We start from the raw sequence: 25,226 nt of genomic DNA, 5'->3' as shown, positions 1-25,226 counted from the left end.
CTTGTAAAATTGCCTTGTACATATGTGGCGTGCAATGGGAGAGAAGAGGCTGCACTTTGATGATACAACCTGGTGACTTGATGGCTCCGAATGGCACCGAGCCTTTTGTTGGGACCTGCATGTGATGCGGCTTAGACTAGTGCCTAGCAGATGACGAGGTATCAGAGTGTGAATAAGTGCGATTTGCGGTTACATCAGTATTTGTTCCAAGATCGATGTTTCCCGTGATTCTTTTTCACACCCAGCTGTGTGGATTAAATATTCTCGTGATGCCTGCTGTTCCGGCTACGAAGTTCACTGGCCGCCTACAGAGAGAGACTCCACTATGGGTGCCTAGGTAGGTACGTGCCTGGATTATCCAGCAGCCTAGTATTATCAACCATCTGGAAAGAATCGCATATTATTCAATATCAATATTACACACGGCTGAAACACAGTCGACAAACAAGCCATCACCTCCCTAGGCCTCTGACTCGACGCAACAGCGCCTCGCAACGGTGCAACCCACCATAAGCAGATCCGTCTCCACCACAACGCTGCAGTTGAACCAGCCGCCCGCCAGCGGCGGAAAAAGAGCCAATCCGGGCCTCGCGTTTATGTTGGTCACCAACTTTTTTTTTCTCCCTCTTCCTTCCCAACCCCAGCCATCATCAGCCTTGCATGCGTTTCTTTCCGGACAGCCCCGGCGTTCTTCTTCTTCTTCTTCTTCTTCTCTCATCCCCCGTCTCTCTGGCCTTTTGATCCCGATCCTCATGCGCTGATAGTTTTTATACCAAACCTCATGTGCGCGCGCTGACACATACCATACTGAACAAGAAGAAAACTACATGGCCGCGCTGCTGGCCAAATCGCTCCCCAAGGCCCGCCACCTGCCCACATCACGCCCGCGATGCATAGCCAGCTCTAGCCACGCCAAGGCGCAGGTGCAGAGCATCTCGCGCTCTGCCACCACAACCACCCCGCCGCCGCCGCTTCCATCATCTACTCTGCCCGCGCCGGATCTCGTCGCCCGCGGCGCGCTGGTCCGACGGGCCGGCCGGCTCTCCCCGACGTACTTCAAGGTGTCCGGCCAGACGTGGATGCCGCTGGACGGCGGCCAAGAACCTGTCGATCCGAACAAGGCCAAGCTTGGAAAGAGTATGTTTTCTCTCCACCGTTTTCCTGTCAAAGCACACAATCAGTCTGCTTCACCCTCAAGCTAACACACACAGCCCTCCGCATCCTCCAAGACCGCATGCCTACGCTCCTACAATCCCCCCTCCCGCAGGAGATCCTCGCGCCAACAATCACACTCCAGCTCTTCCCCTCGACGCACCCGCACCTCCCGACCGTATCCGGCCGCGTGGCCTACACGGCCGCCCTTTGGAGCTCGCCCATTGCCTGGAACCGCGTGCCCCTCGTCGGCAATGTACGCCTGGAAATCCTCGCCGAGCGCATGACCGCCGAGCCCCTCACATTTCTCCCCCGACGCCCCGGCGCCGCCCCCGACCAGCTCGTCGTACGCTGGCGCGAGATGCCTGGCGGCATTGCCCGCTCCCTCCGCCTCACGCGCGGCGGCGACCCGGAAAAGGCGTTTACGGGCTTGTTCATCTTCGACTTTGATCACGAGGGCCGCGTCCTCACGCACACCATTGAGACGACGCAGGCGGGCGGGGACTGGGAGCGCGGCGTGGGCGCCAAGTTTGTCGGGCTCACAGATTGGTTGCTTGGGGGCATTCAGCGCGAGCCGGGAGGCACACCGCCGATGCCCATGTTTGAACGGCGGACACGGACATGAGCTGACTTGCATAGCTGATACTTTGTGACTTTTCGGTACAATATTCCCCTCTGGCGTTTGGTACTTAGCGACATTGTTTTCTCGGGTGGTTGGTCTTGTACACTATTACGGCAGCGCGCCCCTCTCTCCCAGCTATCTTTGCATAATGAAGATGTTTGTAGGAAGGTGACTTGAACATGGATTGTGTCGACGGTTAGAACTTTGTGAACAAGGGGGTAAAGGAAGCTTGCTTCGTAAACGCGTATGGATTAAGCAACTCTATGATGCATCGTGAGCTCCAAAATCAACCCCTCTCCTCCCCTCACACAAGAGGAAAGCGGGCCAGCCATCCAGGGCATTTCACAATATTCTGCCCGAGGCCTTGGTGTTTTTTTCATTGCTTAAAAAACACGGCTCCAAACAGGAATAAATCCATGAGCTCTTGAAAAAGAAAAAAAAGGAAAACCGCCACCCTTACAAGAGAACAATCTCGCCCGCAGCATCACCCTCAAAGCCCAGCTTGGCCAGCTTACGCGCGCGCGCCTTGTCGCGGCTCCGATCGCGCGCCCTGGCCTCGTCCGCGAGGCGCTTGACCAGCGCCACCTCGCCCTGCTCGTACCCCGGGGGCGGGAGGTCGTCCCGGTCCAGGTCCATCTCACCGAGCAGCAGCACGTTCTCGCCGCGGACGAGGAAGATGCCGTGCAGGATGTCGGCGTACAGCCCGCGCGGCGGTGCTGTGTCGGAGGGAGCGGCGTCGGAGGGCTGTGGTGGTTGCAGGGCAAAGAGGCGTTCGGTGGTGGATTGCAAGACAATATTGGCTGAGGGGACACAAGAAGAGTTCGGTCTTCGTCAGTTTGGGGGTGCTGAAGGGGGGGGGGGGGGTTCGTCCCGCTTGGAGATAAAGGGGGAAAAGAAGGCGCGGAAAGATCGTACCGAATTGGTCCCAGCTTCGCAACACGCCAACGAGTTTACGCCCGTCGCGTAGCACCACCATGAGCTTCTCTGCAACACGCACCGGCGCTCGTCAGCATTCTTTTCCTCCTTCTAGCCATTCTTCCTTGCAGACCAACATACTGTCCGTCAGGTCGAGGAGCTGCGCCGCCGTCGTAAACATTTGCGGCGGCAGCTGCGCGGGCGCCGCTATGCCTGGCCCTCCTCCCTGTTGAGGCGGCGGTTCTGAGATGCTGAGGTTCTCCATAGTTTCCCGACCCTTTTATATGTGTCTATTTGCTACTTTCTCGGCAATGAGCGAGTCTTGCGTGTGGCGGCGTAGGTGCGTTCTCGAGATTCGGCGAATTGTTGTTATAATCGCATCGTAGGTCGTTAATGGTCGCTGTGGCGGGTATGAAGATCGAATCCTTGTCCTCCACCAAATGCGACTCGTTACCGCGAACAGTAGTGGTGATTATCGATAGCGTATCATCACGTGATTCAGTCTGTGCTCTACTGATAAGGAATGCCAGCGGCTTGTCCTTTGGTTTTCTTTTCTGGTTTCGGTTTTTGGTTACTTTGGCGGGGCATTTCTCTTCAGGCGCAAAACGAACATATCAAAGCCGCCGATTGGGTTTGTCCCAGCAGATGGTTTATACAACGCACACATCCCTGCTAACATCTCCGGATATCAGCTTCGACTGCTCCATACGCCCTACACCACATGCATATTCTACGGCAATTCAATGTTTCTTCTTCACGATTAACTGCCGTCTGCTCAGCTCGAGGTGTGTAAGCCACACAACAGACAAAAGCTGAGTGTGCCTCGAAAACGAGGGCGGGCGCCCAGAGGTGCTTGACTCGCCGGCCTCCCGGAGCCGGCCATTTCTCACGCGACTTGCCCCAATCCCCATTTGTTTCGACACCAGGAAACGCCGAGCACACCCGTTGAGCTAAAAATGGCTCGTTCATTTTGCCTTGCTGGTCAGGCACTTGGCGTGTGCCACGTAGCCAGCAGCAAGTCTCGTCCTTTTGTATTTTCGTCTCATCTATAAACGTGTGTAAAAGGAAACGAAGAAAAAACAGGTCCATGCCCTCTCCAGGACGCAACGTAATAGGGGCCAAGTTGGAAAAAGTCTAATGCTGTACCTAGCTTTGAGGTTCCACTCCCGTAGAGGCTCATGTGCCTCGTCCGAGAGAAATAAATGCAGTCAAGATCGAATTGTATATTACCCGCGTAGCCTGTGACGGGCCATGCGTGTCATTTTTTGCCCCCAGATCTATCAAATAAATAACCCTTCCGCCGAACAACGCCGTGTAATAAATGCATCTGATTGTTTTGGGTAGTTGTCCTGCGTCCCACACAGGATTGACTGGATGAAAAGAGTTGCTTGCCCTGTTTGGAGCATGGCCTCATTGATAGTCATGATATATTTGCAGCCATGAGCAAGCAATGGCAAGCAATAGCACGTCAAAGAACTTGGTCATTGACACGGTGTCGTGGTTGTTCGGGACTACAGCCTCTTAATGGCTGAGCGATTCAAGGCCTCTTGCAGCTCGGGTCGGGTTGAGAGTTCCTCAATGGCCTGAGAAAAGGTGAACCACTTGCGCTCGCGCTTATGGCTCTCGGGCCATTCCTCATACTGGCTGAGGACGGTGCCCTGGAAGAAGTGATACTGGCTCTGGTCCTTGGACATTTTGGGAGGGCGCAACTCCTCGATAGTGCCGAGTTCAAACTCAACCTCAATAGTGATGCCGGCCTCCTCCCAAGCCTCGCGGACGGCGGCCTCCTGGCACGACTCGTCAATTTCCCAGCCGCCCTTGGGCAGTACCCACCCCTTGCGACGGGTTGACTGTATCAGGAGGACGAATTCCTGGTCTGGCGAGAGGGGGACGACACCGGCGACGAGCCTGAAGCCTTTGGAGTTGTAGCCTGGGAGAGTTAGCGGGATTGCGTCAAGCACGTGGCGGAGTGCGCCGAGCTGATGAAGCATCCGAGACTCGCATATTGTGTCAAAGAGATGATGTGATGAGCGACGCCGGGCGCAGTATACTGGTGCATGCACAAATGTGCTAGCGGCAGCCTGGGTCTCAGGCTGTGACTCTAAACCCAGGGGCGTGCTGAGAGAGTGATACGCGCGCAGCGGATGTGCTGCATGTAGTGCGGGTGATGGTGACGGTAACGCAGGGGACCGCAAAGACTTACGTTGTTTACTTCTGCCAACTCGCGACTCCATGGACCGTCCGTTGGCCTCTGTAGAATTTGACCCCGACATGATGAAAGCGGTTTTTCCTGTGTCTTTTGTGTCGTTTCGGATGGAGAGAGTGGTGGCGTTTGGCGGTCTTGCGTTCGTCGGCAGCTGTGGCGCAACACCCAGTAGGCCCTGGCACCAGTAGGTTCAGCTTTGGTCAAGAAAAAAAAAGATTGAAAACACCAAAGGCCGGGAGATGGGGATTGCGACGTGCGTGGATGCGCAGGGAGCGATCAAAGAGTATCGAGCTGCATGATGATGGTGCAAGGACGGTTTTGAGGAATGAAGGTATGTTTTCTTCAGAGAGTTTAGAAGGATGCCCAACGAGATTCCGGACTGCCGGAGGGCAAGTTGGTGAGAAGAGAAGGAGAAGGGACAGGAGAAGAAAAGGGCTGGCGGGAAGGGTTAGCGGGCGAGCTGTGCGAGGGAAATGGCAGTGGGCAACGACAGTGGTTGAGTGATTGAGAGGTGGGCAGAGACAGTGGGCAGACAGTGGACAGCGGGGGCAAATTGCGGTGCTTCTAGTGGACAAGTCGCCTGTACAGACTCCAGTGCCGATGCCTGCATTTACCGTCTCTAGGTACCTAGGTAGATGGGGTAGATCTATCGATCATGGATTCTGAATCACTCTCTACTCGACCCCTTTGCTGGTGTTCTTTTCTTTGATTTTTCAACTTACCATTGCGTACATTTCGTTGCCGTGGTCGTTGGTGTTTGCCGAAACTCAAGCCCTTTCTAGCACTGCGGTGTAATAAGGCACCTAATAAGAGCAACAGTCGCTGTGGAGTCGTTGCTTTAGGGGTTTTCAGAGGGGCAGAGGGTCCGTCCCTCGATGCATGTATCTGTTTCTCGGACTTGAGGTTTTTTCCTGTCTTTCTACTACTCGAGAAGAATTAGCTTGATCAAAAAGTCAATAGAAGACAGCCAAAGAGGCTGGTAAATAGACGGTCAGCCAAGTAAGTCAACGGAACAGTTCAGAGACAGATCGCTTGCATGGGGTACTTCTCGGTTGCAGAGTCGTGATGCCCTCCAAAGTCTGCGTCGCTCGTCTGGCACCGCGCACGTGGGCAGCTCCCACTCGTAGATTTTCGGTGGTCCGTGGCGTCGTCGCGGCGCTAACAATGACGCACCTCTACCGTCCTTTGCCTGCTTACCTACCGGCGACTTTGATGTAGTTATTTGAGCGTCTCGAGACCGGTGCCACAGCAGGGCTGAACGAGTTTGAAAGTGACTGACTAGGTAGGGGATTGAGGTTAGGTTTCAAGTCGGCGTTGCACGGCGCAAGCGGAGGAGCCTTCTTATCTTAGCCAAAAATTCCCTATCACACCTGGCTCGCATTGTCCTAGGTACACTGCAAAACTGTGCAGCTTTTTCTTTGCCTCTTCAACCTCCAGCCTCACCCCGGACGCCATGTCTTGCATCGCAACGGCTGTCTCAGCACCCAAGAGGGCAATCCGCGTCGAGATGCCTCTCTCTCTCTCGGTATGCCCTTGAAACCCCAGCATTTCACTTATGAATACGTCAACAAGCGCGCCTCTCTGCTACAGTATCCAATCTCGCTGACCGAGGTGGTGCCTGCGCTGCAGCAGGGCCGGTTGCTGCGACGCCACCATCCATCTCGAACGCATGCAGGCCAAGTGGACATTTTCACCGATGAAATCTGCAGGGGCCAAGTGGCAAGGTCAGCGAGTTGGCCAAGGGTTCGGGCTTGGTTCTTGAAGGGGCGGGCTAGCCTGGTTTGCCAGTCGGCGTCGCAGCTGGAGTGGCTCTTCTTGTTGCATCCAGCCAGCCCATTCTCACGTGGATGCATAACGCTAGACTCTGCTGGTGGCGCGGGCAGAGTAACTCGACCTGCCTACTATGAACGACCAGATCCCTGGGGACGCCACCGGGAAGGCTGCGGTGTTGCCGCGCGAGGTGGGCGGTCAGAACGAATGACAGATGCCAGCGTGGCGAGGACGGCATCCTGTAATGTTAGGTAGGCAGCTAAGATGCAAAAGACTGGTTAGCAACAGGGTCCGCTGGGTGCTTTCTTCTAGAAAGCTTCGACATGTAAGCGGCATTCAACTCCAAATACAACTCATAGGTTCCATCTCCGCATGGTGCCGAGGAGCCAACGCCATGACGGCACGACACCGCCACTTTAATCACTCAACCATGGCATCTTGAATGCGTGTCATCTTATAGAATGAAAGCCGGTTTATTGGCTCTTTTGTCAATGGCATGATCGGCGGACCACCGTCAGGTATCAGCCGGCGCCGTTCCTATTTGGCTGAGGCCATCCTTCCAGTTCAACACCGCTCGGCTCAGAACCACGACAGCAAGCATGAACAGTCGGGCCCATGCAAAGAGGAGTCATTCATAGACCCGCCAAGTTTGTCCACTGGTTTGTGGAGGGGTAAGGCTCCTCTCCGGCGACAGGCCGCACGCCAGATGTCGCGTCTCGGCCATAGAGTTGAGCACGTACAGGCACATGTTTACGGGTAGCCGGAGCCATGCTGTCAGACAGGCCCGGTACCGGGATTCCGTCAAGCACAGTAGAGGATACAACTCCACGGGGTGCGCTGTTCGATATTGATGGAGAAGGAATGGCTTGCAGGGTGTGTTGTTTGGTCCGTGGTGCTGAGAATGGCATCATGACGATTGGGCAAATGACCCCTCCATTATTAGAAGCATTGGAATGGCGGGGTAATTTCGGTCAGGCAGCGGGGTAGGCTGTCTGGTTGAGTGCTGAGAGAGAGAGGTAACTCTGAGCAGCACGCTTGTGGCAGTTGGGCGACGATTTGCTCAGATGTACTTGCGGCCCACTGGAGGCAGGCACAAGAGGTAGGTACGCAACGCTGCAGCCTGCTGCTTCCAGTTGTGTCAATTATTAATTACAGCGCCCTCACCTGCCTGTATTTCATCTCTAGCAGCCTTTTCAGCGCTAAAGCCATCTTCTGCTCACCACCTGAGCAATTCTGCCGCTTTTTGGCCGCCGCCCGACTTCATCATCATTCAATTTAATTTGTACATCAACATCGCATCACTTATCATCACCATCGCCAATCACCGTCCGCTCCAACCCTTCACTCGCTGCGGGCCTCCCCTGCTCGCTGCTCCTCTTCTCGAGTTTCCGCTGGCTACCCCGGCTCTCATTTTTAAAGCCGCATATAGGTACTGCCCACAACACGCCGGAATTCGCCTCTGGACTTGCGTCTGTTGGGCCTCGCCGCCAGCTCATCTGGTGCATCGCCGTCACTAAGACGCCCACATCATCTGTCACTGCAACCACCCCAGCCCCGAACATGCCCACGTCGCCCGTCTTCCTCTCCGAATTACAACCTACTTGCTTCCTAGCTTCCTGCCTAGCTACTTAGCTAGCTGGTCACGTTTGCTCGTCACCACTACCCAGACAACGCCCTTTTTCACGCAACGGCTTGCCTTTTCAGGCTTACAATCATCGCCGGTCCAGATGTCTGCAATGCAATTCGTCGACATCCCGCCCCATGGCGCACTGACAGACGCCTACGAACTTGTCTCCCCAATAGGTACGTGCCAGTCTATGTTTCCTATTTTCTACTCGGCACTTTTTCTTTTCCACATCGTTGGCGCCCGATGCCTGCAAGCCTAGTCTCCCCACGTGCTTCTATCAAGACCTTTTGTTGGCTCGTCAGGATGCTCGGTCTTCGCCTCAACTACATCGCGTGCACTGCTCATTAGTCTGCTTGCGCCATCGTCTTTTATTTTGCTACGCTACAGTATTTCCTCTCTTGGAAAATCCGCACTAATGTCCACCACTTCTTTCCCGGACCGGTATCCCCGGGTCGCTCCATTGTCCACATGCACTACCGGCCGGCAGTCCGCATCAAGCAAAGCCGGTCACGGTCCGGACTATGTTACGCCACGATGCTCTTGTCCACGTACACTTTTTCTATCCAGCCTCGTCATATCGTATACTGATAGTTCCGCCGTACCCGACTGATGCTAATGTATCCTCCGAACTAGGCTATGCTACACAAACCCGTTGCGGCTATTGTTCCGGCAAAGACCGGCCGCCGGCTAAGCGTAAAGATCCCTCTCTCGCTTGCGCTATTGCTGCTAGTCGTGCTCAAGCCCGTCGTCGTGGTATGGTGCGCGCGAGGCATATCCAGGCCAGTCCACTGACATCATGTAGGTATATCGTACTACGCCAATGCCGCGGCGCTAAGCCCAGCGTTTTACCAGACCCTGCTAGATCGTTATTGGAGACGGTCAGGCAAATTAATGTATCGTCCAAATCAAAGAGACTCTTGCTGCCCACACTACACGATTCGCTTAGACTCGACAGAGTTTAAGCCGTCGCGCGACCAGCGGCAGACGATAAATCGCTTCAATTCCCACGTACTTGGTGATGAGTACGCAAAGGAAGCATCTCGACGCCATCCAAGAACAAAAGAAGAGTCAAAACGGCGAAACAACGAGTTCAATTTGTTGGAGCGAGTTCATGAAGCAGAGTATGGCAGGCTGAAAACGCCCCCAGAACCTGCTCATAAACTCGAAATCACTCTAGAAGAGGATAACTTTACCGAAGAAAAGTTCGCCGTCTTCGATAACTATCAGAAAGTCATTCACAAGGATGATCCTAGTGAACGAACGCGAAAGTCGTTTACCAGGTTTCTCTGCAGCTCTCCCCTGCGTCGCCACACCGAGACTCGTTCGGATGGCACAAAGAAGCGGCTGGGCTCGTACCATCAATGCTACCGACTCGATGGCAAATTGGTGGCTATCGGGGTGCTTGATTTGTTACCCCAGTGTGTGAGCTCTGTGTACTTTTTGTACCACGAGAGCATCCACAAGTTCAGCCCGGGTAAGCTTGGTGCTCTGCAGGAAATTGCGCTCGCCAACGAGGAAGGCTACCGATGGTGGTACCCCGGCTATTACATCCACAGCTGCCCCAAGATGCGTTACAAGATGGATTTCGCCCCCCAGTACATTCTCGATCCTGTTACGTTGAGTTGGGATCCCTTGGACAGGACTGTGCTTGCACTGCTGGATAAGTCGCCTTTTGTTAGTCTATCTCAGCACGATACTGCCGGAGATGCTGTGCCAGAGGGCCAGCAAAGCGTTCTTCTCGATTCCAGAAATCAGGATGAGGCTGATACCGGTGAAGACGATCCGGATGATGGTATCGAGCGGTCGCTCTTTGCTGCCAACATGCCAGGAATACCCACACTGTCTGAGATGGAAACTGTAGACATGGATAACATTCGTGTCTTGGGACTGTCACCTGTATTTCTATACCGCATGTCTGATCTTGTAGGTTGGGATGACTGTACAATCTACGACTGGCCCAATATTAAGGCTCGCATGGCTGAGCTGGTCGGTGCCATGGGACCAGACACTGCATCGAAACTCTGCATAGATATTATGCGTCGGGGATGAATGAGGCATGACACAATATAGACTGTAATAGATGAGTATAGAGCCTCAAGATATTACCGATTCTATATCCGCGAGAAAATTGGCATGCCGCATTATTAAGTGCTCTAGTAGAAGTGTAGGGTATAAGCTGAGACTTCCAAGCATATGATGGGAAGGCTCCTCGTTGCGGGAATATAGGGTTTTCGAGCCTTGGAATAAATGGTCTGTTATAAGATGTCCTGATACTATTTTCTCTCACCCAGTCTGCTTTTTTTTCCCTTTTGTTTAAAATTGTGTTGTAATCTCCTCGTCACGTATGTAATGCCCCCGCGCCAACAGCACCACATCTGACCGAATTAGGACAGCTCCATCGAAACTTTCCGAAAACTTTTGGACTACCCTCCACCAAAAACAACCGCAACGAGGCGCAATTGAACATTGACGCATCTTCCCAGCCCGCTCGAGATCTCACCGAATCCCCATCCATTATCCGCCTAGCCACAACTGCGCAACACCCTCACGCAGCAGCCCAGCCAACAACCCGCCCGCCATGGCGACGCAGCAAGCGCTCTTCTCCCCCGCGGAGCTCGCCTACCTGCACAGCTCGCTGAGCCTGCGACCGCCGATCCGGCCCGACGGCCGGGCGCCGACGCAGTTTCGCCCGCTAACGGCCGAGACGGGCATCCTGCCGGGGACGCACGGCAGCGCGCGCGTGTGCTTCGCCGACGGCACCGAGGCGATTGTCGGCGTCAAGGCCGAGATGGAGCGCACGGCAGAGGGGCGGCGCGTGGGCGCCGAAGACACGCTTGAGGCGAGCGAGACGCAGCGAGCGGGCGCGGCCGCCGAGGCCGAGGCCAGGACGCGCCAGGGCCGCGAGGACTGGCTCGAGATGACGGTGGAGATTCCCGGCCAGCGCGACGACGAGGCGGCGACTGTGTTCTTGGCCGAGATGCTACGGGAGGCCTTGCTGGCGGATGGCGAGTTTGCGGGCAAGTTGTGGATTAATCGACGCTTTCACTGGCGTTTGTACCTGGATGTGAGTTTATATCCTACCTTTTGTTTTGTTCCCGACTACGATGGCTGACGACTGGACAGATCCTGCTGATATCACCTCCGCTGTCATACCCCCTCCCACTGCTCTCCCTCACCACACACCTGGCGCTGCTGTCGACGCGCCTCCCGCGGCTGAAATCCGAAGGCGACGAGGATCCCATGTTTGACGACGACTGGGACGCCTCCACGTTTCTGTACCCTCGCAGCGACGGCGCGCGATCCACCGCCGCCGCTACGCGCCCGCCCATTACGCTGCTTGTCGTGGCCGTCGGCGACAATGTTATTTTTGACCCCGCGCGGGAGGAGCTCGCCGTCGCGGACACGGCGCTCGCCGTGTCCGTGGCCGAGGTGCCGTGGACGAGCGAGGGCGGCAAAAAGGGCCGGCAGCTGCGACTGCTGTCGATGCGGACGGTCGACCCCCCAAGCCGACTGACGCCGCCGGGCGTGCCGCAGGCGGGTATGGCGACGGGCGCGCAGAGCGGCGGCCCGGTACCTGGGGTCTGGAAAGCGCCGCTGGGAGGGACCAAGTTTGGCGTCGTGGACGCGATTGTGCAGGCGGTGCTGGAAAAGGGCGGCGTGGCGGATGAGGTCCTTGATGGGCTGGAGGGTGTTGACCTGGCGTAGGATGAGGAGAAAAAAAAGAGATGAAAGGAGAGGCTTGCATGGACGGCGTGTAGGGATTCGCGGATTTTCTACGAGCGTTGAATATCAATGAATAGAATCATGGAAATACCATGTCCTGAACGTGGACTGAATCGGCTTTCGGAAGGATCAATGCTGCTTGCTAGACACAACTGCTACATTAATAGGACACTGGGACGGGCGTATATGACGTAAATAAATCGCTATGGAGAGACGGTATATGCTGCACTTTTATACACACAAGAAACATCTGGCTCTCAAAAGATGCCAAACCACTTCTTGCGCTTCGTCGCCACTGCCTCCTCTTCGGGCGTCTTGGCCGGCATCTCCGTGCCCAAGGCCACAGCCTCGACCTCAGCCTCGGAGAGCTTCTCACCCTTGCCAAAAACCATGCTGATGGGGTCCTTGGGCTCGATGCCGTGGACCTTCATGTAGTAGCGGCGCTTGGCGACGTCGTCGAGGTGGCGTGTGCGGTGCTCCACGGCCTTGAGCGCCTTGTTCTTTTCGTGCGAGAGGATGACCTCCTTCCAGGCAGCGAAGAAGTAGGCCGGGTCGGAGAACAGGGCCGACGTGGGCGGGACGAGCTCCTTGTAGGGCGAGTTGTACGCGTAGTTCATGAAGAAGGTGCAGATGCCCATGGCGAGGAGGGTGCCCTGTGCGGATGTTGTCAGTAGTGGCGTGAGAAGGGGGTTGGTGGTGCAAGAAAGGGGGGAATGCGCACCATGGTGATCAAGGTGTGTAGTAGCTTGCTGTGCCAGAACCAGTGCTGCCACGACCCCGCGGGCGCCATCATGCCCGGGTAGTTGCGCTGGCCGCGCGCCTGCACCTCGACCTCGCTCAGCGGCGGGCTGTAGTGCTTGGGCAGCACCTTGCTCTTGAGGCGGGACCCGTGCGACGGCGGGTTGAACTTGGCGGGCTTCTCGAGCACAATGGGCTTGCCGTCGGCGGCGGCGGAGGACGAGGAGGCGTAGCGCACGCGGACGTGCTGCGCGAGGGCGGGCGGCGGCACGCGCAGACCCCGCCACAAAGGGCCCTGCAGGGGCAGCAAGAAGCGCGGGATGACGCTCTTGGAGGCGGCCATGATGTGGCGTCGGAATTTGGGCTGGGGACTTGGTGATGGAAGGGCTCGGGGCAGGTCACGGTTGATAGTCTACCTAGAAAAAGATGAGGTTCCATCACGAAGCCAAGGCCCGGCGAAAGGAAATTCCCGTTCCAGTGTGCTGGATGGCGCGCTAAGCCTGATTCTGTTTAGAGGTAAAAGGAAATAAGTGGATACGGTGAGGCCAGTTCGGCAGGTCAGAATGTTTCCTGGTGGCCTGGCCGTTCAGGTACTATTTTCCAGGACTCTAGGGCGTCATGGGGGCGAACGCTGAGAGTAATCCAACGGGGAAAGTCGGGTTGGAGTTTGCTCGGCGTTGGCTACACTGGATCCCGCCTGGCCCCAGCAAGCCAAATCAAGTTCTTGCGTAATAATCGGCCGCTGATTGGTGAAGCACCGCCCCAGTCATTCCGGCGCGCCCGCCACAGGTGGCTTTGTGCACTGTAACATTCTGGTCTGTAGCCCAATCTCCAGGGGCAAATGGGCTAGCCATGGCTCGTCATGATTCGTATTTTTTTTTCCTGCTCAATCCTGCTTTCCCTTCTTTTCCTTTTCTTCCAACCACAACGACCTAATAACCAATCCAACTTTACGACACGCACCCAAAGAAAGAGGTATTCTTTTTTTGGATTCTTTCTGCACCGCTTCAACTCACGACACTTTTAACGTCTTTTTTCTTCCACATACCTCATCACAATGGCTGGTGGTAAGTCGCCTCTCTCTCCCTCCTTGTCGAATCGTTCCCTCGTCGTTGTCCGTCGAAACCCCGGTGAAGCGGCAATTCGGACCGGCGCTTGGCCGGGCAATGGGCGAAAAGCTTGCGGATTCTACGGCGCAAGAATGGCACCCCGCTGAATCGCTCTCGAGTCGAGAGCAAAATGTCGCATGCGTCAGCGTTCCTAGCCGAGGCCAAACCCTTGCGGCGCGCCAACGAAGGAACTTCCGCCTTGCGTCATTTACGATTGACAACGAGAATCCCTTCATCGCCCTGGGCCATACCCCATCTGCGCTGCCGAAAAGTGTTGCCTCCATTGCCGCCGACATTTTTTACGTTTGCGCCACGTCAAGCAAGCTGCGACGCTCGGCGCCGGGCAGACGTCGCGACGAGGGCATTTTTGTCTGGACCAAGAGACTCAATTGAACAAGACAGCTAACGAGGCTATCTCCAGGCGACGCTAAGAAGGGTGCCAACCTCTTCAAAACCCGCTGTGCGCAGTGCCACACCGTCGAGAAGGGCGGTGCCAACAAGATCGGCCCTGCGCTGCACGGCCTCTTTGGCCGCAAGACGGGCTCCGTCGAGGGCTACGCCTACACCGACGCCAACAAGGGCAAGGGCATCACCTGGGAGGAGGACACCCTCTTTGCCTACCTCGAGAACCCCAAAAAGTACATCCCCGGCACCAAGATGGCCTTTGGTGGTCTCAAGAAGGACAAGGACCGCAAGGACCTGATTGCGTAAGTGACCTCGAGACCTTTTTTTTCTCTCCTCTCCAGAGACGGCATGCTAATGAATAACGTCCTACAGCTACCTCAAGGAGTCTACCGCGTAAGCGAGACATACACACACACACAAGCGCTTTGCGCCAAAAGCGCAGTTAATTGTACCAATGATATGAGAAAGAAAAGACATTCATTTTTCTGATAGACGGGATGGGAAAATGTCGGCGATTAAGTTGTATTATAGACCAGTTAGAGGGTTTGCGCCAATACTAGACGACGGCGCACCCAAGGCTTTAAACAGAAACTCCTCTTTGCGAGCAGAGCTCGTGTAATCTGTACCAAACAGACTGCTTTGAATGTGCATGTGTATTTGGCTTGGGCGAAACAAAGTGCAGAAGACGAGGACGCCTAACCCCAAATCTATGCTGAGGCGTAACAAGGCCGCAGGGCAAATGAAATAAACTAAAGGTAGCAACGCTGAGTAAAGGAATGATTATGTACTGATTTTATCCATGGAGCTTTGGTGTCCCCTATGCGCCTCCTAGCTTCGCCTTCAACTTCCTATATGTTTCCGGCTTCGTCACGCTCGGCTTTGTGACCGCCAGTGCCGCCTCCCAGTCCTGCACGTCGATTACCTCGGGAACAGCGTTCATGTTGCCCCTGGCCAAGTACCGCCTTAACGCGAACTCGGCCGCTTTGTGGTGCAGGCCGCTGAGGTCTGCGCCTGAAAAGTCGCGACAGCGCTCGTCCCGGGCGATGCCTTCGAGCGGAGCCAGGCCCGCCGCGTGCGCGTCTCCCTCCGCGGCCTTGTGCCTTGTGCGGTAGATGGTGCGCAGTATATCGACGCGCTGGGTCGCCGACGGCAAGTCGATAAATATATGCTGGCTGAGGCGGCCGGGGCGCAGCATGGCTTCGTCAATCATGTCGGGGCGGTTGGTGGTGGCGATGATGTAAACACCGAGGCGGGCTTGCGCGCCGTCGAGCTCGGTGAGGAGGGTATTAACAACACGAGTGCTTGCTTCCGAGCCACTGCCACCGTTACGGCTGGGTGCGATGGAGTCGAATTCGTCAAAGAATAAGATACAGGGGGTGGAGGAGCGGGCTCGGGCGAAGAGCTCGCGGACGGCGCGCTCCGACTCGCCGACGTACTTGTTTAGTAGCTCGGGCCCGTTGATGAGGATAAAACTGGCATGAGCCTCGTTGGCGACGGCCTGGGCGACGAGCGTCTTGCCGCAGCCGGGCGGACCCCAGAGCAGGCACCCGCCAGGGCGGTTGAGACCGTGCTGTTTGTAGAGCGAAGGGTGGTCAATGGGGCCAACGATGGAGAAGGCGAGCTGGTCCCGGACGGAGGCGAGGCCGCCGATCTGGTCCCAGGCCACGTCGGGGACGGGGGTGAAGCCTTCCCTGCGGAGCGTGGGCACAAAGAGCCTGCGAGCGACATCAAAGTCGATGGGGCTGGGCGTCGTGCCGTCCCACGGGGCGGCAGTATCGGCCTCATATTCGGTGCTGTTGGTTGGGTGGAGGGTAGCGTAGCGGCGGCAGGCCGCGTTTTGCCTGGCACGCTGGACGAGCTGCATAATATCGCCGCCGACGTAGCCTTCCATCTTCCAGGCCAGACCAGCGTAGTCGAGCTGCTCATCGACCTCTGTAACGTCCAAAATTTTGCGCAGTATGTCCTCGCGCTCCGCCACGGTGGGCACCGACAGCGTCGCCCGGATACAAAAGTAGCCGCCCTTTAGCAGCGACGGGTGCACATCCGACTCCCGCGCCGCCGTGGCGATGCACACGACGAGTGCCCGCTGCGTTCTGATGCGCTGCATCTGTTTTTTCCACAGGATCAGCACGCGCTGGAGCTGGTCGTTTTGTCTCGCGTCGCTCGTCCTAGGCAGGCAGCTCTCGATGTGCTCGACGTACACGAGGCACGGGGCGGACGCAATCGCTGCATCAAAAGCTTCACCGATGTTCTTTTCCATGCGCTCGAAATCTAAGAGGCAGCGCGTGACGTCGATGAGGGTGACGTCTAGGCGCGCAGCAAAGGACCGCACCCAGGAGGACTTGCCGACCTCGGAGGGGCCGGTGAGAAGGGCGCCGACTTGCCGCTCGTGACCCGGGTTGAAGCACTGCGGCGCGTTCAACAGTAGTCGGAGGTCAAACTCCACCTTGGCGTATACGTCACCCAGGCCACCGAGTCTGGGGCGGTCAATCTGCGACTCCACGTCGAATGGCAGCGCTCGAGGTGTCTTTTTCTGAAGCTTGCTGCCATCGGTCGTCTTGTTGCCGTCCTTGGCCTCCTTCGGCGTTGAAACGGTTGTCGCACCTTCACTCGCGGCCATCGTCGTATTTATCTCCTCGCCATTGCCATTGACATCCACCCTCCTCTTCTTCTTGGCCGGCTGCTCGCCATTGGTCGCCGCCGGCGCAACATTCCAGTGCTTGGTCATCTGCTTGTTGAGCAAGAACCGCTCCTCGCCTTTTGTTTCGGGCTCTTCGACATCAATCGCCGCCTCCGAGTCGTCGCTTTCGTCGCGGGCCTGTTCCAGTCTCCGGACGTCGAGCACGCGGAAAAGCGACTCTTCTAGTGGACGCTTCTTTTGCCGGCTGAGGCTCGAGTTGGAGCCCTTGATGGCGCCGAAAGCGGCTGAGACCGACTGAAAGAGCTTTCCGTCATTGTTGCTCTGTTCGAGCCGCCGGACGACATGGTAGACGTCGAGGTCGAGGGAGGCGGGCATGGGGAAATGGCGGCTGCGTCGTGGTTTCGTGGTTGGTTGGACGAAGTTTTTCTGGGAGGCGCGACCAATTTTTTTTTGGCGGGATGAGTGGGGTAGTGACCACCTTTGCTGATAACGCGGACAAGCAGAACAGGGAATGTCAGTTAAATTGAACTAATAAGAGATAATTACTATGAGCAGTAATTTTTACATATAAAATTATCAGGAGGTTTTTCTTTTTGAGGAAGCTAGGTAACTTTCAAGAATGGTGCCCAGATGCTGAGTTTTTGAAGTTTTTGATCTCTGGCTGAGATAGTTACTTGAGCCATCTTGGGCAAAATCAGCATCACTCCGTTATACAAAGAGCGTCCCTCCGGCCGGTACTGCGTACTCTCGCCCATAACATCCACTATACCTAACTATCTCAGCCAGAGATGAAAAACTTCAAAAACTCAGCATCTGGGCAGCATTCTTGAAAGTTTCGCTGGTTCGCGCTCAACTATCGGTGCTGGTCTGTACATCATACCCAGCCAATACACCCATTTGTCAAGCTTTACATCTTGAGGCGCATCAGGCTAAACAAGCCGCTGAAATACGGAATCCATGACAGAAACCACAAACAGACGCGGGGGCCAGAGCCCAACAACTGCACAACCGGCCAGTTTGTGAAGTAGTCACCTTCGACGAGCTGTAGCCGTTTATCCGACTTTAACACATCTTGGAAACTGTTTGGCGTGTAGCCGAATGGAGCATCAAAGTCCCCGAGTATTTTAAAGGGCCATTTCTGCAACGTTGCCATCTGGGGCGAGACGAGGTCGACCACCAGCTCCCCGCCTCCAGGTTCAAAATGGCTCCGCAGTCGTCGAAGGAGTCCCTCGGCGTCCTTGACGCGCAAGTACATGATTAGTCCCTCGATGAGAACGAGAGTCGGACGATCGGTGGGAAGGTCTTTGAGCCACCCCTCCGCCGTTACATCGGCCGCCACCATCTGGTACGAGTACACTTCCCCCGCCGCTGTCGCCATGGCGGGCTCGGGCATACAGGCCGCGACGCGTCGCCGGGCGTCAATGACATCGGGCAAGTCGAGATCGATCCAGCGCACGTTGACGCCGCACTTACCACGAAGACGCAGCGCGCGAGCATCCAGACCACAGCCGAGATGGACAACGGCGACGGCCTGGTCCCTGTGGCGGGCGAGAAAACTCGCTGCCCATGTATCTATGGTGTAGGAGCGCATCGGAACATACGGCGAGTGCTTAAAATAGGAGGGGACACGCGCGACCAGCGCGGCTTGCTGCTGCGGATCGAGGTGGTCGAGGATGGCGACGGCCCAGCGGTCCGCGAGGAGCGGCCGGGACCGGAAAAAGTCATTGTACTTGCCGACGAGCGTGATAAAGAGCGTCTCTTGGATGCCAGAGAGAGAGATGCCGATGTCGGCGGTGTGACTAGTGTTGGTCATGGCCATTGCTGCTTCGTGATGGGATGTGGGAGTTCGTGTTCTGATGGACTACTTTTTTCTCCTTGGGTGAATTCTTGGGAAAGAGTTCGAGGAGGGGTAGGAGGATGCCATCAAGTACGCACCATCTGAGCCGATTCTCGCGGTTGCTGCTTTGTCCGGCTGAGTAAAACCGGCAGCCACCAGCATACTGGATGATGCAGCCATGCATAGTATTGACAGTAGGACAGACGTGGGAATGATTTGGGGCGTCAAAGGCAACCCCCCGAGACATGTCAAGTGTCTTTTGGAAATGGTGTATTTGGTCTCAACAATTCGGGTGTATGCCAACTCGGGAAGAATGCCCGTCAAAGCAGATGAGATCCACCGAGACAGCACCATGGCATACATCAAGGCGAACAATGATGCGATGCACGGCGAACATGTGGTGTAACGCTGATGAGACATTGAGCCAGCTGAATCAAAGTTGGGGCTCAAAAGAAGTTCCTTGTCTTGTCTTGGTCACCCGAAATGGCATGACCAATCGTGTTGATGCCATCTACTCATTGTCACATGCCGCTCGACCCGCGCAACCGGCGCCCGGGTTTTTGCCTTTTCTTTCTTGCCTTGAAAACAAACGCAGATCAAGCACAACTTTCAGACACAACGCGAATAGATGGGCTTCTTTTCGTATGATAAAAAAACTCGTTCCTGCTAGTTTGAGTAATTGTAACCGGGTGGATCCTGGAAGTGAGGGCCAGGCAGGGCTGGACAAGTTCCGCAGTGGAGAGAGTGTGGCGGCGGCGGCGGCGGCGAGTTGTAGGTAGATGATGATGGTGAGAAGAGAGGACGACTAGGGTCAAGTCGGAAGAATGTGGATGGAGCGCCGCATTGAGGAAAAAAATGAGTGTGCTGGGATATTGTGTGGCAGACGAACGAGATGGTCGGTTCTACAGGCACTGGTTGTCATTCGTAAAAGCGGCACGTTGTTATTGGTTATATATGATTTGATAATGAAATCGATACAAATTACTGGGCCATCTATTTGCTTGGCAAGCCAGATGTACCGTAAATCTGTCTCTCCAAGACCTTGGCAATCGTGGGCTTGTCGCTGGTCTTGTCCGTCTTGTCCCAGGTACATGGGAGACCCACGGTCATCATGGTGCTCAACAAAGAACCACCAGCGTCGCAGCCTGCACAATCCCCGGCAACCGACTTCGAGCCGAAGTAGTTCGGCTAACCCTTCCCCACAAGCGAGCTCAGAAACGAACCTTGGTTTTTTTCTTTTCTTTCGTTGACAGGCTAGTTAGCCCTGAGACCCCTGGCTCGGGTTCTGTACAGTGTATAATTGGTTGTGCCGTGGTGGGAGCGGGTCACTGATTTGATTGATAAGATGATAAGATGGTGCTGGACTGGACTAGACCGCCCCGCCTTTTTGCAACTCAACCACCTCCCCCTCGTGTTTGGTTTGTTTTCCCACACGTACCATTGTGAACGGCAGAAAGAAAAACCTTTTCAGAATGGAGTCCTGTCGAGCGGGGCTCTAGAACCGACTTGAATTCCCCGCCCTCGTTCTCCCATCTCTAGAGTGTCTCGCGGAACGGGACACTCATGTCAACCACGTGGTCAAGTATCACGACTTGTTCAAGCAAACAAAAGCCTTCGATAATGACACAGCATGAGCAGACCGACCCTTGCAGACCGTCAGGTGTCCCGCATACATACCACCAGAATGACAAAGTGGGAAGATCCATCCAGCCCTCTTTAGACTTGGTCATGAGAGTTAATCTGAGCTAATCTATAGGCAGGCCCTGGTAGGGGAGGGAGGAAGGGTCCTTGCGCACCAGCGCGCAACGTTTCGGCAGCCCCATGAGAGCTGAACGATGGTCCGACGTTCTCAGACCAGGGATAACGGGGTAACCAAACCTCTCCCCGCCACACACCCACCAGCGCCGCGCAAGTGCCGGGCTTCCATGGATGAAGACGTTGATTTTGCTGCCTGCCTTGTCCTTCCAATCCCGTACATCAGCATCGTTGCGATGCCGGCCGGCACGCGCTGCCCTGTTTGGACAAAGGCAGGGCCTAGAGCCCCCAGACGCTGTGGACTCTGCGGATCTTTTCCTCTCTCTCAGAGTTGAATGGGCGGGGGCAAGGGACCAATCGGCGGCTCTGGCGAGTTTGAAGACGAAGAGTGAGGGTTTATCAGTCCGCACGAGCGCGGAATAAGAATGCGGGCGTGGAATAAGAATGGTGACGGTCCCGCTCCCCCAGAAGTTCGTTTCACATGGAACCGTTACATTGACGGCAGCTCTCCTCTGGGTCTCACACCTAGAGTACTACGCTTTCACGTGGACTTGAACGAGCGGCGGTCACTTGTTGTTGTCTTGCACGCACGCCAAGAATCTGCAAACGCATACCTGCTGTGACGGGTTGAACAAGACTCGACCCCCCCGCGTTCGTGTAGAACAAAGCACAACTATACTGTCTCAGTCTCCTCTTGTACTGTCCATTCTCCTTCTATTCTCTCTTCATTCATCTACCTCGGCTACCAATTCAAAAAAAGGCAATTGCATTCTCCGCGCAGGCTTCACGCCAACCCACCTGCTGTCATGGCCAGCCACTCTTGGATCCCGATCCTCAGCCTGCTGCTGGCGCTCCTCGGCCTTGTCGGCGCCGACGTCACCAGCCCCGGCGCCCACGGCTTCATCGGCTACGGCATCACGCTCTACGACCCGTACTGCGCCTTTGCCTGCTTCTTCAACCTCTACGTGCCGCTCAACTGCACCACGGCCGACATGGCCATCGTCCCGCAGTACCTGCGCCGCCGCGACGAGGAGGCGGCGGCGCCCGTCTACCCCAGCGGCGACGGCTGGGCCGTGACGGCCTCGGCTACGCCCACGTGCATGTCGCGCAACGAGTTTTACCTGCAGACGTTGGCGTACTGCATCAAGTCGTACTGCACGGCGCTGCCCGTCAGCGGCGCCGAGAAGTTCTGGGAGGAGAACCTCGTCCGGCTGCCGGACGGGAGCGGGCCCAAGTCTTACACCGAGGTCGTGGTGGGCATCACGAAGCCGCCGACGGTGCCGCTCAACGCGACCGAGGTGCTCAACTTCACGGCGCTCATCACCGAGGAGCAGTGGAAGCTGCACTACACGGACATTTACCACGGAGCGCGCAACGAGATCAAGCACTCGCTGTACAGCCTCATCATCCTGGTCACGGGTGCCGGCATCCCGATTGCGATTGCGCTGCTGCGCTTCCTCCCGTGGCCGGCATCGTGGATCACCAAGGTGAAGGCGTACCTCATCCACCCGCCCCTGGTCGGCTCCAAGCACTCGGCGCCCATCTGGGGCTTGGGCATTATGCCCACGCGTGGCCAGGCACTCTTCATCTTCTACCTCTGGGCGGTCAACATCATTCTCTCGAGTGTTGGTTATGAGAATGAGCTAGGCACCTGGTACGAGACCACAAAGGCCGAGACGATGAGAAATGTGGCCAACCGCATGGGTGTCTTGTGCTATGCGAATGTGCCTCTGGTGATTCTGTACTCCGGCCGCAACAACTTCTTGCTTTGGCTCACCAACTGGTCGCATTCCACATTCCTGCTCCTTCACCGGTGGGTGGCCGTTATTTGCATGATGCACGCCGTCCTGCACAGCTTGGCGTACCTCGAGATTGCCCTGCACACTGAAGGATGGGCCGAGGAATTCACCGAGCCGTACTGGTACTGGGGATCCGCAGGCACGATTGGATTTGTGATTCTCTGCGTCAAGTCAATCCAGCCGGTTCGCCAACGGATCTACGAGATATTCCTGTCTGCGCACATTGTCATCACGGTGCTGGTCATTGTCTGCTCGTACAAGCATGTCAACGTCAAGTACACAGACGCGTGGGGATACCAGAACTGGGTTTGGATGGCCTGTGCCATCTGGGGCTTTGATCGTCTGGTGCGCCTCGGACGCTCGATGCGCGCTGGGTTCAAGAGGGCCTATTTCACGCCCATTGACGAGGACTACTACCGACTGGATATTCCTCGTGTCTCCGCCGACGGTCATGTGTACCTTCACTTTCCCACCATCAGCACTTGGCGCTTCTGGGAGAACCACCCGTTTTCGGTTGCTGGTGTGACGTTCCAGCAAGAGACGTCTATCATGGCCAGCTCCGAGGTGAGCGACGAAAAGAAAAAGGGAATTGCCAGTACCACGGTGGTCGGAAGCAGCTCGGGAAGCAGCTCGGACAATGAATCCGTCATGATACGCAAGGAGTCTGGCATTGCCGTGTTCATCCGGTCCCAGAGCGGCCTGACAGCTCTGCTCGCAAAGAAAGGGCCCTGCCCCAAGGGCATTCCTGTGTTTGTGGAAGGCCCATATAACCACAAGGTGAAATTTCTGCAGGAGGACCACCCCGAGCCGACCCACGAGTTCCCCAACCTGCTGTGCATTGCGGGCGGCGTCGGCGTCACCGGCGTGCTCCCGGCTCTTGATAAGTTCAACACCGCAGGGAAGCCGCTGGGGACCAAGAAGCTGTTCTGGGGCGCACGGACGTGGCCCTTGGTCCGCGAGGTGGAGAGGATGCAGCTCTGCGGCCCAGCCAGCCAGAGCACGTCGACGCAGCGCCGCTGGGGTGAGGTGGACGTCACGCTCGCCGTGGGTGAGCGACTGGACATTCGCAGGATCCTGACTGACGAGCTGCGTCAGCAAAAGGGCGGTACGGTCATTGTCGTCTGCGGCCCGGCGGGCATGGTGGATGACGTTCGCTGCATTGTATCGGCGCTCGGCAGACACAACGAGAATGAGAAAGCGGTTGTGGTGAAGCTGATGATTGAGAGCTTCACTTGGTAGATGTTTAGACGGTAAGGCGTGATGCTTGACGGCCGAACTCAACTGGTTTTATTAAGAGGCGTTTTGGAATCTTGGATATAAACAGTATATAACTAGCAGTAGAGATAGGAAAGCAGGGAAAGCAGATGCAGGAAGGCGAAATGAAACAGCGTTGCACCTATGACAACAATCGTGAGGTGTGTCTTGAGTGGCCCACAGTGGTGTTTCAGTGGGCGTTTAGCAACCTTCTGGTGGGCTCTAGGGGGCTCCATCCGCTGTAATTCCTTCGAATGGCGCCGTCATCGGCGGGCCAGTGGCCTGGTGACAACATCGCGGGGCCGTAGCGCGAGATAAGCAAGGAACCTGTTTACAGATTACGACAGACGGCCAACGCAACTCTGACCAGACACCAACCTGCAGCCTGGGCAGGCAACGACCATTCTGCAATCACAGGGGACTCACCCTTCGAAACAACAGATACATAATGGGCGGCAACACCAGCAAGGTCACCGCCCAGGACAAGTGAGCACGCGCACCCGCCACCCTTGCGTCCCTCGCATCCTCGTGTCCCACTGACCATCCCCCCCCCCCATCTTGCAGGGCGATTCTCGACCTCAAGATCCAGCGCGACAAGCTGCAGCAGTACCAGCGACGCATCACGACGCTGACGGACAAGGAGACGGACGTTGCGCGGCAGATGCTCGCGCGGGGCGACAAGGCGCGCGCGCTGCTGGCGCTGCGGCGCAAAAAGTACCAGCAGGGCCTGCTGTCGCGGACGGACGCGCAGCTGGCGCAGCTCGAGCAGCTGACGGCGAGCGTCGAGTTTGCGCAGATCCAAAAGGACGTCGTGTTTGGGCTGCAGCAGGGCACCCGCGTGCTGCAGGAGATCCAGAAGGAGATGGGCGGCCTGGACCACGTCGAGAAGCTCATGGGCGACACGGCCGAGGCCGTCGCCTACCAGAACGAGGTCAGCGAGATGCTCGGCGGACGCATCTCCCGCCACGACGAGGACGAGGTCGAGGACGAGCTGGCCGCCATGGAGATCCAGGTCCGCGGGCCGGCCCCGGTAGAGCAGCAGCGCCTGCCAGAGGTGCCGAGCGCGAAGCTGCCGGAGCCAGAGCGCCGCGTGTCGGATGAGGTACCGGTGCGGGAAACGAGACAGGCGATGCTGGCAGAGTAGTGTGGTGGAGGGTGGTGATTTTTGTTTTCTTTCTTGTTTTTTTTTTTCGTCGTTCTCATCATCACGCATACGTTTGGGTGCAAACTGGTACATAGACAGCCCAGACGACAACCGGGTTCTTCCTTTTTTCCACGGCGCTCGACGGAGGGGGAAATCATCATTCTCATCATCATTATCATGATCAAGCAAAATTTGTTCTTCATAGACTACTACAAACACGGCATCAACAAGTTTCTCTGCGTACTTTTGGAACCTAGCCACTTCATCACGACGGTGGTGCCGCCGCGATCTCCTTGGGGGCAAAACGTCGGGTACGGGCGGCAATTGCGTTGAGAGGATACGGAAATCTCATCTATTCCCCCCCGGAAAAAAAATCAAATAAAATGGTACTGCACGGGAGGACGAACGCTTGAATGGGGCGTCGGCGTCGGCGAGTTGTGGACAAGGCGGAGCCGCCATGCGCGCTCATCATGGTGACACTGGCATCCAAGTCAACCGAGTGCCAACCGCTTGCCCCATGGCTTATCCT

General features: G+C 56.3%; 10 protein-coding genes across 10 annotated transcripts; 5 read left to right on the top strand and 5 right to left on the bottom strand.

Moving 5' to 3' along the window:
• Positions 1-827: 827 nt before the first annotated feature.
• Positions 828-1,777, top strand: CCM_02459 (uncharacterized protein; the record flags this gene model as incomplete). The annotated part of the gene is made up of 2 exons (XM_006667611.1): positions 828-1,137; positions 1,212-1,777. 2 exons carry the CDS (start codon positions 828-830, stop codon positions 1,775-1,777), a joined length of 876 nt encoding a protein of 291 aa, XP_006667674.1.
• Positions 1,778-2,230: 453 nt separating this feature from the next.
• On the bottom strand, positions 2,231-2,954 carry CCM_02458 (small nuclear ribonucleoprotein (LSM1), putative; the record flags this gene model as incomplete). The annotated part of the gene is made up of 3 exons (XM_006667610.1): positions 2,231-2,574; positions 2,690-2,758; positions 2,831-2,954. The coding sequence occupies 3 exons, from the start codon at positions 2,952-2,954 to the stop codon at positions 2,231-2,233; spliced, it is 537 nt and encodes a 178-aa protein (XP_006667673.1).
• Positions 2,955-4,200: 1,246 nt separating this feature from the next.
• Positions 4,201-5,629, bottom strand: CCM_02457 (nudix/MutT family protein; the record flags this gene model as incomplete). Its single annotated transcript, XM_006667609.1, has 3 exons — positions 4,201-4,838; positions 4,893-5,070; positions 5,618-5,629. The coding sequence occupies 3 exons, from the start codon at positions 5,627-5,629 to the stop codon at positions 4,201-4,203; spliced, it is 828 nt and encodes a 275-aa protein (XP_006667672.1).
• A 1,532-nt stretch (positions 5,630-7,161) lies between these two features.
• Positions 7,162-11,997, top strand: CCM_02456 (Arginine-tRNA-protein transferase; the record flags this gene model as incomplete). Its single annotated transcript, XM_006667608.1, has 10 exons — positions 7,162-7,336; positions 7,426-7,626; positions 7,696-7,764; positions 7,854-8,134; positions 8,641-8,871; positions 8,926-9,045; positions 9,155-9,170; positions 9,239-10,282; positions 10,776-11,356; positions 11,416-11,997. 10 exons carry the CDS (start codon positions 7,162-7,164, stop codon positions 11,995-11,997), a joined length of 3,300 nt encoding a protein of 1,099 aa, XP_006667671.1.
• Positions 11,998-12,272: 275 nt separating this feature from the next.
• Positions 12,273-13,096, bottom strand: CCM_02455 (uncharacterized protein; the record flags this gene model as incomplete). Its single annotated transcript, XM_006667607.1, has 2 exons — positions 12,273-12,668; positions 12,737-13,096. 2 exons carry the CDS (start codon positions 13,094-13,096, stop codon positions 12,273-12,275), a joined length of 756 nt encoding a protein of 251 aa, XP_006667670.1.
• Positions 13,097-13,810: 714 nt separating this feature from the next.
• CCM_02454 (cytochrome c) lies at positions 13,811-14,664 on the top strand (the record flags this gene model as incomplete). The annotated part of the gene is made up of 3 exons (XM_006667606.1): positions 13,811-13,820; positions 14,284-14,569; positions 14,640-14,664. 3 exons carry the CDS (start codon positions 13,811-13,813, stop codon positions 14,662-14,664), a joined length of 321 nt encoding a protein of 106 aa, XP_006667669.1.
• Positions 14,665-15,084: 420 nt separating this feature from the next.
• Positions 15,085-17,283, bottom strand: CCM_02453 (ribosome biogenesis ATPase RIX7; the record flags this gene model as incomplete). The annotated part of the gene is made up of 1 exon (XM_006667605.1): positions 15,085-17,283. The coding sequence occupies one exon, from the start codon at positions 17,281-17,283 to the stop codon at positions 15,085-15,087; it is 2,199 nt and encodes a 732-aa protein (XP_006667668.1).
• A 532-nt stretch (positions 17,284-17,815) lies between these two features.
• CCM_02452 (O-methyltransferase-like protein) lies at positions 17,816-18,727 on the bottom strand (the record flags this gene model as incomplete). Its single annotated transcript, XM_006667604.1, has 1 exon — positions 17,816-18,727. One exon carries the CDS (start codon positions 18,725-18,727, stop codon positions 17,816-17,818), a length of 912 nt encoding a protein of 303 aa, XP_006667667.1.
• A 2,579-nt stretch (positions 18,728-21,306) lies between these two features.
• On the top strand, positions 21,307-23,538 carry CCM_02451 (ferric-chelate reductase (Fre2); the record flags this gene model as incomplete). Its single annotated transcript, XM_006667603.1, has 2 exons — positions 21,307-23,343; positions 23,395-23,538. 2 exons carry the CDS (start codon positions 21,307-21,309, stop codon positions 23,536-23,538), a joined length of 2,181 nt encoding a protein of 726 aa, XP_006667666.1.
• Positions 23,539-24,001: 463 nt separating this feature from the next.
• On the top strand, positions 24,002-24,697 carry CCM_02450 (SNF7 family protein; the record flags this gene model as incomplete). The annotated part of the gene is made up of 2 exons (XM_006667602.1): positions 24,002-24,039; positions 24,118-24,697. 2 exons carry the CDS (start codon positions 24,002-24,004, stop codon positions 24,695-24,697), a joined length of 618 nt encoding a protein of 205 aa, XP_006667665.1.
• Positions 24,698-25,226: the final 529 nt, after the last annotated feature.

This window comes from Cordyceps militaris, assembly GCF_000225605.1.
Source record: "Cordyceps militaris CM01 unplaced genomic scaffold CCM_S00002, whole genome shotgun sequence".
Taxonomy (NCBI): domain Eukaryota; kingdom Fungi; phylum Ascomycota; class Sordariomycetes; order Hypocreales; family Cordycipitaceae; genus Cordyceps; species Cordyceps militaris.
Note: the sequence above shows the minus strand (reverse complement) of the source record. Positions and strands in the feature narration are given on the sequence as shown.